The sequence below is a fragment of the Myotis davidii genome, unplaced genomic scaffold (genome assembly GCF_000327345.1).
Source record: "Myotis davidii unplaced genomic scaffold, ASM32734v1 scaffold815, whole genome shotgun sequence".
Classification (NCBI taxonomy): domain Eukaryota; kingdom Metazoa; phylum Chordata; class Mammalia; order Chiroptera; family Vespertilionidae; genus Myotis; species Myotis davidii.
Genome location: NW_006288179.1, coordinates 546,145 through 556,146, shown reverse-complemented (window position 1 = coordinate 556,146; position 10,002 = coordinate 546,145). Strand labels below are relative to the sequence as shown.

Below are 10,002 nucleotides of genomic sequence, written 5' to 3'. Positions count from 1 at the left end.
AAGAGCTGGCCTGCTCTTGCCAGGACGTCAGCCACCCTGGTTGGAGCTGGTGCAGCTCCGGAGGAATGAGAGAGGAGCCGAAGGACAGATGAGAGGGGGACGGAGGCAAGACCTTCTGCCGGGAACAAGGGTGGGATGGGTGTTTCAGGAAAGTGACTGAACAGGTGGAGTCATGGCCATGAGGCATGCAGGAGAGAGGAAGTGGAGGGGGGCTCCGTGGCTGGAAGCCATGTGTCTGCAGGGCTGCCTGTCAGCACGTGGTGGTGTTTTCTCCAGCAGAGGGGACAGCCTGGATGTAGAAGCCATGGCGAGTCCTCAGTGGCTGTCCGTTGGCCAGGCAGGTACAGCCGTGGGACCATCTCCCCTTTCATTTGGGACAGGAAGGAAGCAGGGACTGGCGTGGCTCTGTGATTAGGTCCGGCTGATAGGAAAAGGGGTAGAACAGTAGGATAGACTGCTGGGGCTCTGCATTTTTTGTCCTTTCCTCTCTCCCTTTCTCCATCGTGCTGTCTGGAAAGTGGGCACCATGGCCGAGCTCGGACGGCTCCCTTGGGCTCTGAGACAATGTGCTGAAATGAGCAGCAGGAGCGGAGGAGCATGGGTCCCTGAGGCCCTGACTGTCACAAGCCTAACTCTGGACGGGCTAACTCGAGGGTGAGTGTGTGTGTGTGTGTGTGTGTGTGTTTTATGTGTGAGAGAAATACACCCTACGATTTTAGTGACTGTTACTTTGGGTTTTTTATTATACGCCACTGGACCCTAATCCTAACAGAAACAGACCAAGTGCAGGGAAAGTGTGGGTAATTATAAGGATGTCAGTACAGTGATTGGCCAGGAGGTCTTAACAAAACAGGGAGGGAGGAGAAGCCAGGAGGTGGCCGGCACCTGAGAATGGGGGCTCCAGTCCCTGGGCAAACACAGCAGTGTAGCCTGGCGGGGGCAGGAGGTCTGTACGGGTGGAAAACAGAACGTTGTGGTGGGAAAGTGAAATTTCTGATTTTGCGGTTTCAGAGTTTGCTTGACAAGCTGTGGCCATGTAGGTGCTAACATTTCCTGCATGCCTCCGAAGCAGCCTGCGCCCTTTTCAGTAACTGGCACACCTAGCCTCACACCTCATGTAACATTGGAAGGGGGTTTCTCGTATTAGCCTGTTTCATAAAGAAACCGAGGCTCAGAGAGGTCCAGAAACACTGCGGGGACAAGTCTGGCCCTTGGCTGGGTTGGCATCAGAACCCAGGCCCGTGACTCCAGGGCCCAAGCTCTTAGCCACGCCCACTCTCCTGCGGGGCACGGAGCTGGGGATACCAGCGGGCAAGCAAGAGCGGCGAAGGCCTGTGCGGTGGCTGCTGGCTGCATCCTCTGGATGGACATTCAAACCCCCCAGCGTGGTGGCCCGAGATGAGGTGAGGGGGAAGGCAGTGCCGCATACCAGACATTGGGTTTACCGACCAGGGCGAGGAGAGGGTGGGACAGTGGTGACGGGACCCTTGACAGGATGTGGAGGAGCTGAGATCTGGACACGCAGGTGTGCACCAGCCCTGCCCCTGGTCCCTGGGGTTCAGAGGCTTAGAAGACAGCACAGAGTGTAGGGAGCCAGCACCCCGCAGCGTGGGTTAGATTGGGGCCGATGCAGACGCCCTGGGTTCACATCCCATCTCCACCTCTCACGCGGTGTCACCTCAGACAAGTTTCCCAGCTTTTGTGCCTCAGTGTCGGCCTGCGTATGGCCACAGTGGTAGTTCCTGGCTTGAAAGACTGTGAAGATGAAATGAGCACGTTGCCCAGTGCCTGGCCCTTGGTGAGCCCTTGGGACTGTTGCTGTTTCAGGACTTCGTGGACAAGGTAAGGGCCTGAGACAGAGGGGAGCGAGGTGAGGAGGGGCTTGCAGATGGACAAGGGGAAGCCACAGGCTTGGCCACACTGCGTCCCAGGGAAGGCTCCCACCCTTGTCCTCCGGTCATCACGCTGGGCACGTCCCCGGGCCTCTCTCCTCAGCATTCTGTTTCTAATAGAAGAAAAGACCCGCCCTTCTAATGAAATGCCTGAACATCTTGGGCAGGGGCAGTGTTTTCCTCCGCCCATGTGTCACCCGGCACCTGGACCCAGGCCATGGTCCAACAGTGTTTGTTGGATGATGGCACGAGCTGCCCCGGCCTTGCTAGCAGGTTCACTGCCCTCCTGGTCCTGCCAGGAGCCCTGTTTGCCAGCTCCGGGCCCGGGTCCTGCCCCGGCTGCCGACGCCGCTCGGCTCTGACTGTTCACGTTCTGTCTGTGCCTGGGGGGTCCCACCCTCTCATTGCATGGCCAGCTATTTACTGCTTTGGGTCTGCAGTTATTATTAGACACCATGGAACCCAATCCTGCGAAGGGAGTTTTTATTAGCAAGTGTCATAAGGCTGGCATCTCTGTGTCTGTTTAGGAAAACTTCTGGTGAGGCTGAGGCAAGTTATTAGGATGCCAATGAGTCTGTTAAAGAACCAGGCACCACTGGGCCTACAAACGTCTGGACGGTCACAGGCCGCGGGCAGGTCCAAGCTCTCTTTGGGTCTCAGCACCTCTGGGCCAGCCTCTCGCCCTGCACTCTGCTGCTGACGTGCAGGGTGACGCTGGACCAGGCATTTCATCTTGGGGGCATCATGGTGTGGATCTGTGAAATGGAAAGAATGTTGCCTCACAGGGCCCAGCATGCCACAGGTTCTTGTGGGAAGGACAAGAACCAGCAGATTTGACCTTCAGGACAGCGCTTGGGGTCGGTGTTAGAGAAGCTACATCGCTTGCCCAGATTCACAGAGCGAGTGAGCCGAGGAGCTGAGATCTGGATCTTGGTGAGTCTAGCTCCAAAGGTCATGCTATTTTCTCTGCACCAGAAGGTCAAACAGCCTCAAAGAATTGCCACCTCCCCCAGGGTATGTGGGAGGTTTGGGAAGGGAGGTGCACAGAGGAGAAGATGGGGCGAGGGCAGAGTTGGGAGGGAGAGGGGACACAAGGGAAGGACCTTGGTGGCACATTAGCTTGGGAGGACGCCAGGCAGGCTCTTACTTTTTCCTTCGGCAGTTACATGGGTGTCTTCACGTTGTGATAATTCGTGGAGCTGCACGCCGAGATTTGTGCACTTTTCTGTACATATGTTACACTTTAAAAAAGGGTTTTAAAAAAGGAACTTTGTGTCATACAGTTATGGAGTCCAAATGTATTTTTAAAGTTCATACTCATACTATTACATATGCAGCTGTCATCTGCATCTATTCAAATGACATTAAAAGTTACCTTTAAGAATCTGAAGATATGCGGGTAGAATTCCCAAGAGTCGGGGTCCACGTGCAGATCCCAGAAGTGAAATTCTGGGAATTCCTGACCTTCCTGTGGTTGACTAGCTCCTGACCGGGGAACCACCGTTGGTCACAGGCCCTCCTGCTCCTGCCCAGCTAGAAGGCTGTTTTCTTCAGCTCCCCTTGCATCTAGATCGTCTACAGGACTTAGGTTAGCCAATGAGATGTGAGCAGAAGTGTTAGGTGAGGCTTCAGGGAATGTTCTTAAAGGGAGAAAGAGCAACCTGTCTTTATCTCTTCCTCCATCTTGTTAACTGGACTTTAGACGTCATGGCTGGAGCTCTGGTTTCTACTGTGTAACACAAGGACAAGAGCTACATCCTTGGGATAGTGGAGTAATGAGCTAGAAGGAGCCCAGATTTCCAAAGACTTTTTCAACGGAGCCACTCCCTGACCTTGGATTGCTTCCCTTAGAATGTCTGTTACATGACCCAGAAAAAAATGTGTATCTATTGCATCTTGTCATTTGGGGATTTCTGTTCCTCGGAGCTGAACCTGATTTTATTTCATATCCCCCCCCATGAAAGACACGGGCCTTTGCTTGTCCTCCTTGGGCCTCATGGTTAATCAAGGATCAGATGGGAACCCACCCTTTGACAGGCTGCAAGTCGAAAAGCCAAGAGGTTACACTCACCCCCACCTCCTGACAGTAAGTCCCTACATGAAAGCTGAATGGATAACTCAAGTGGAATAATTTTATGGGGTCCAGGGAGTGATTTGTGCACTTTTGCCGGCAGAATTTACTATCCGGCCCTTTCAGAAAAAGCTTGCTGGTCTCTGGGATACAGCACTATCTACCTGACCTGTCAGTCATGACAATTTGGGCAAACCCACAACATAGCAAGCTAGGCTGGCATCTTGGTGACCACATTGTGGGTGTGCAGGCAGAATACACCAATCCTCTTATTTTTTGTGTATAAGTATTGACATTGTTGGATGACAAGACATTTTCTTTAATCCTGTTTCCACCAATGTCTATTTTAGCATCAGGTATGTGTTCCCCATTAGATCGCACTGAAAATGGGTGAGGGCGAGGTTAAGGGGATGGTTGCCTGTGGGTTTCCTTATGGTGCTCGGGCTGCAGTTTCTAATGGTTGCGACCTTTCATGTGGACACAGAGGGTAGATGCTTCAGATAAATTGCGCTTCAAATGGAGCACCAGAATACACATGCCAGCTATCGCGGAACCTTTCCCAGCAGCAGGGTTTTCAAAGGGAGGGAGAAAAGAGTGTTTTTGCACCAGGAACCTGTGGAGCAGGGGGAACCCCAGATCATAGCGGGACACATCCCCTTTCTCTTCGCAGGCACCCACTCGCAAGAAAAGTGAGCCAGAGACAAGCTCCGAGGCCACCGGTGCTCAGTGGACCGGCCCTGGGTGACCATGCTTCACGGGGTTTCCATGCATATCAGGCAGGTTGGGTGCTGAGGCACTTACTATGGAGCCAGGTTTCCTAGGGCAGTGACCCTCGCCTGTCCTCCTTGCCTCTCCCCTGGAAGGAGGCAGAGAGCTCACTCTCAGGTTGGTGCAGCAATGAGACCCCAGTGGGGTGGGAGGCTGTGGCAGCAGGGAGGGGTCAGGTCTCTCAGGGGAAAGAAAGATAAGCCGTCCCATGCATGCCTTTTCCGCCGTTTCTCCCTCAAATTCTTCCCCACCAGCCTGCAGGCTGATTTATCGGAAGTGCAGATCAGATTATATCGTTTCCCGACTTAACATCTTGCAAGGAATGGATCCCTGGATAAAATCCCAACTCCCCATGCTCCGGCTCCTGCCCACCCACCCAGCCGCCTCTCTCTAGCCACGCTGAGCCGACTATGCTACGTCTTCCAGGGACAACCATTGCCCACATGTCCCCCTCTGCCCAGCACACCTCACCCCACTCCTTCACCTGGCTGCCTGTCCTTACCCATCACAATTCAGGCCACCCTCCTTACCATTCTGCCCACCTCCCCACCCCTAATTTGGGTTAGACTTGGGAATACTTACCCCGCTCTAGGGTGTTGTCTGTCTGCCTTCTCCACTGTGCTTCAAACTCCTTGAAAGGCATAGACGATGGCTGGCTGGTCCTCATCTCCTTGGCACATAATCCCTCAGCTGACACTCCCACCATGTCTACCGAATGCCTGGAGCTGCTATTTAGAACCTAGGATGGCGGGTTCTTTTAGTGAAATGACACGTGCTTTGCTGTGGCCATGGCACTAGCGTTGGGGAGCTCCCCTGGTGCTTTAGCGGGTGACCATAGTGGAACCCTCATCCCTTTTCCCTTCTCAGGTACCCAGGGCGCTGTAAGCATCTCTAAGCAGCTGTGTTTATCGGGCATTCTTTTGAAATGCTAGCATTGTATAGGCCAGTGGTTGGCAAACTGCGGCTCGCGAGCCACACGCGGCTCTTTGGCCCCTTGAGTGTGGCTCTTCCACAAAATACCGACTTCTGCACATGGGCCACGAAGTTTCAATCGCATTGTACGTGCGCGCCCGCATGTGGTATTTTGGTGGACATGAATCTTTCTGCATTGCAATGCATTGGATGCATAAACTGTTAAGGGTTAATAATAATAAATCTTTACCCTTTGAAACAAACTGGATAGATTGGGGTAAATGCAGGAGAGGAATATTTGGGAGGTGTTGCTCAAACAGAGGAGGATGTGAAACTAATATAAAATAATATTGAATGCCAATTATAATTGAAAAATAAAGTAAAAACAGAAAAAGAAAATAAAAAAATAATAAATCTATAGAAAGGAGGGAAACGCAGAGGCGGCTGTTTCTCAGGTTGGAGATGAGAAGGCCAAAGGTGACTTCATATCTGTGTTCAAGATTATTCAATGTTATTTGGAACGCAGTTGGCACTTCGTAAGGCAACTGAACAAGGGGTTTAAATTACAGCTCTATTCGGTAATAGTAACTTATTGAACACAAGGCTGATGAAGTAGGGTCCAGTGTCTGCAGTTGACCAGGCCACGGCAAACCCTGGCTCTCTGGTTGTCAAGGGGCATTTCTGTTTAGTGGCTGCAAACCCCCCTCATCACAGGCAAAGCATCCCCACCCGAGAAGCCAGCCTCTTGAAGCTTGCCTTGTTAACACCAATATAAGGAGGCACGAGAACAGCATGCTGTACTTATCACAAACTCCTTGAATACGTGGGTGGAATGTCACTTACATAATCTGGCCATCTGACACAAAACCTGGCTTTCCTAAACCGGCAGAAACCTCTGAGGTCTTGGGTAAAAAGGAGTCTTTCCATTTTATATCGGAGACAGCGCACACAGCATGAGCAGTGCCCATCAGTTATCAGCAATTTAGCAGCTTGTGCCAGTGTCGACATGTGTTCTTGGCTTAATTGTGCGTGAGCTTGTGTTTGAAACAATGACGCAGCTGTCCCCATTCCTGGCAATTAGGATGTAAAAATGGTGTTCGCTGACTCGGGCGTTGCGATAGCTTATGCATGTGTTTACTCCTTTGTTTGCAAGGCTTGCTGAGTGTTTGCTGCAGTTCTACAATCAGAATGTGCTTTCGGCTTCAGACGGAACCAGATCCATATTAATAGCAGCAATGGGGACTGCAGACCTCCGTGTTTCAAGATCTTGGGGTCTGACCCACCCCAGATGCTTGTGTTTGTGTGCATGTTAAGTAAGATGCTTCTTTGACTGGCTGTGAAGACAGTCAGATTTAAAACACCCTCAGGATTAGAAGGGCAGCGTCAGCAGAGGTGGACAATGCTGATCGTTTGCAGAGAAGCGAGTGATCCAAATCCATCCCACACCGCAGACTGCCGCGAGGTTCCAACTGCGCGAGTGTCAGCATCAGTCTTCTTCCCCGCTAACTCAGGCGGGTGACCTGGCCATGGAGAAGTCAATGCCAGGGTTCAAAGCTGTTACTTTCCCTGGACTATTTTGGCTCTTGGCTCAGTGGGCTTTTTTCGATTAGACTAGCCAGATGATGATAGTAGTGTTGGTAAAGGTGGGGACCAGTTCCTATTAGGTCACAGCAAGTCTGGAAAAATAACTTATATTTTGGAAAACTGTTTGGTAGTAGTCACTAAAGCTGAACATACGCACATTCTATGACCCCAAAATTTCATTTTTAAATACCAATACCAGCAAAAGACATGCACTAGAAGCTCATAGCAGGAACTACCCACATGTCCATTAACAGAAGAATGGGTGAATAAGTTATGTGCAGCCCAACAGTGGCATACTCTACAGCAATAAGATGGAACATACTCTAATGGTATCTATAAACTATCTAGACTGTAACACATAGGCTAGTGTTCTATCCCTATGAAACAAATGACCACAGACTACAAACAACAAACGTAGGGCTGATAATAAAACATTTTCCAGCTCACAGGTGTGTAGGCCTTAAACCTGGGCACGATGTAGCTAGGTTCTCTGCTGAGCGCCCCACGAGCTGAAGTTAAGGTGTGGGTGGCTGGATCTCAGGATCCTATTGAAGTATGAAAGGTCCAAATCTGTAGAGAATTTTTTACGAGTTTATTTGAGTCAATTGCTGGGAAACAAAATGCTCCAGAGAATGGCCGTTTTACAGCTTATTTTATATATTAGAATCAAAGAAGGAGATGTAAGGAGGGTTACATGAAATCCATTGGTGGTAGAATGAAACAGATAAATACTTCTCTTACATTGGTGGGTATAGGATAGTTAGCAATATTGACAGCACATAGAGATGGTATTTGGGGGAGCAAGATAACAACGAGGGGTCCTGTGGCCTCCCTGGTGTGGTGGGTGTACCCTGAGCGGTCTGGAAAAGGAAATTACTCTGACATTCTTAGACAATAGACAGGGTCACTTAAAAAATAAAGATTGATTTTTGTCAAGGAAGTAACAGGCCTAGGATGTGACTGTTGCCGTGGCTCACTTTTAGTTAGGAATCTTTTTTTTTTAAATATATTTTATTGATTTTTTACAGAGAGGAAGGGAGAGAGATAGAGAGTTAGAAACATCGATGAGAGAGAAACATCGATCAGCTGCCTCCTGCACATCTCCCACTGGGGATGTGCCCGTAACCCAGGTTCATGCCCTTGACTGGAATCGAACCTGGGACCCTTCAGTCCGCAGGCCGACGCTCCATCCACTGAGCCAAACCGGCTTCGGCAGGAATCTTTACGTTCAGACCATCCTATGTGGTTCCTTTCGGTCTCTGAGTCTGTAGGGTCCCCACGCAGGCCCCTCCTGAGCTTGCCAGGGTTAGTATGTGGCCCTTTTTCACTCACAATCCTCTTCCAAGCTCCTCAGGTTGTTGGCAGAATTCAGGGTCTTTTCTGATTGGAGGACTGGCTCCCATTACTTGCTGGCTGTGGGCCAGGGGCCCATCTAGGCTCCTGGAGGCCAGTACCATCTCTTGCGTGTGGACCCCTCTGTCTTTGAAGCCAACAATGTAGAACTTCCCTCGTGTCCATCCCTCTCATACGTCGAATCTCTTTCTTCAAAAAAAGCCTACGGCTCATGCGATCAGGTCCATCGAGAACAATCTCCTCAAACACAGGGCCTTAATTACATCTGCAAAAGGACGCTACAGCAGCACCTAGATGGATGCCCAATTGACGAATGTTTGAGAAGGTGTGTGTACAAGAGAGACTGATGGAATCTTGGGGGCCATCCTAGAAAACTCACAACATGTCACACACAACATGCGCATGAATCTCACAATTGGTGGTGAGCAAAAGTCAGATATGAAAGTATATGTAATGTACGATGCCATTTGTATAAAATACAGGAACAGGAAGCACTGATCTTTGGAGCTAGAAGTCAAATAGTGATTACCATCGAGTCCATGGTAACTAGAAAAAGAAAGGAGAGAGTTTGGGGCAGGGGGCTGATAATGCTTTTGTTTCTTGGTCTTTGTCCTGGTTACATGGGTGTGTTCAGCTTATGAAAACACAGCAAGCTGTACATTTTCAGAATAATCTGGATTTATTACTTTCAAATAGATTCCGCCCCCTTCCCAAGGAAGTATGCATCTAAAGACAACTATCAGAGTGGATATCTGATGAGGGTGGAGAATGAGGAGGGAAATAAAGAAACAAAGGTACCTTGCCTGGAGTGATGATGATTCATGAACTCTGCAGGTGAGGGCCAGCTAGACAAAAAATGGGAACTCTGCCAACGGGGACCTGTGTGGGACCTGCCACGGAATTTGTGTTGCCGAGGGTAAAGTGAAGTGAGGGCCTCCTTGTTCAAAAAACTTATCATGAATTGGAAGACAGCAAGAGTGGACCAGTAAGCCAAGAGTGGGGTCAGAGTAGGCACTGGTCCCACCCCAGGGAGCCAGGCCTGCCTTTATGTGTGGGAGAAAGAGCCACATCTCTGACTCCAAAGACTTCTGGGTAGGAGAGCTTTTGGTCAGCTAGAGCGTTGATCCTTTCCACCGCAAAATGGGCCAGCCAGAGGCTAGGAGGCGCTAATGAGCTAACATCTGCAAGAGCAAGCACTTTTGATGTGTAAGACACCAAACAAATATCAGGTTTATTATAATAATGGGTCATATAAATGTTTATGTCTATTTTTTTAGTTAAAAACCCTATCTGGCCCGGCCAGCGAGGCTCAATGGTTGAGCATTGACTTATGAACCAGGAGATCAGTGTTTGATTCCTGGTCAGGGCACATGCCTGGGTTGCGGGCTCCCTCCCCAGTGTGTGTCTTGCAGGAGGCAGCCC

General features: G+C 50.2%; 1 protein-coding gene across 1 annotated transcript in view; it reads left to right on the top strand.

The window, feature by feature from the left end:
• The first annotated feature begins 304 nt into the window (after positions 1-304).
• Positions 305-10,002, top strand: part of ST8SIA5 (ST8 alpha-N-acetyl-neuraminide alpha-2,8-sialyltransferase 5) — a 61,828-nt gene continuing 52,130 nt past the window's right edge. Inside the window, exons 1-3 of the mRNA XM_006759952.2 lie at positions 305-341; positions 1,252-1,403; positions 1,828-1,842. Of these exons, the coding sequence (XP_006760015.2) occupies positions 305-341; positions 1,252-1,403; positions 1,828-1,842 (204 nt within the window). The remainder of the gene's footprint in view (positions 342-1,251; positions 1,404-1,827; positions 1,843-10,002) is intronic.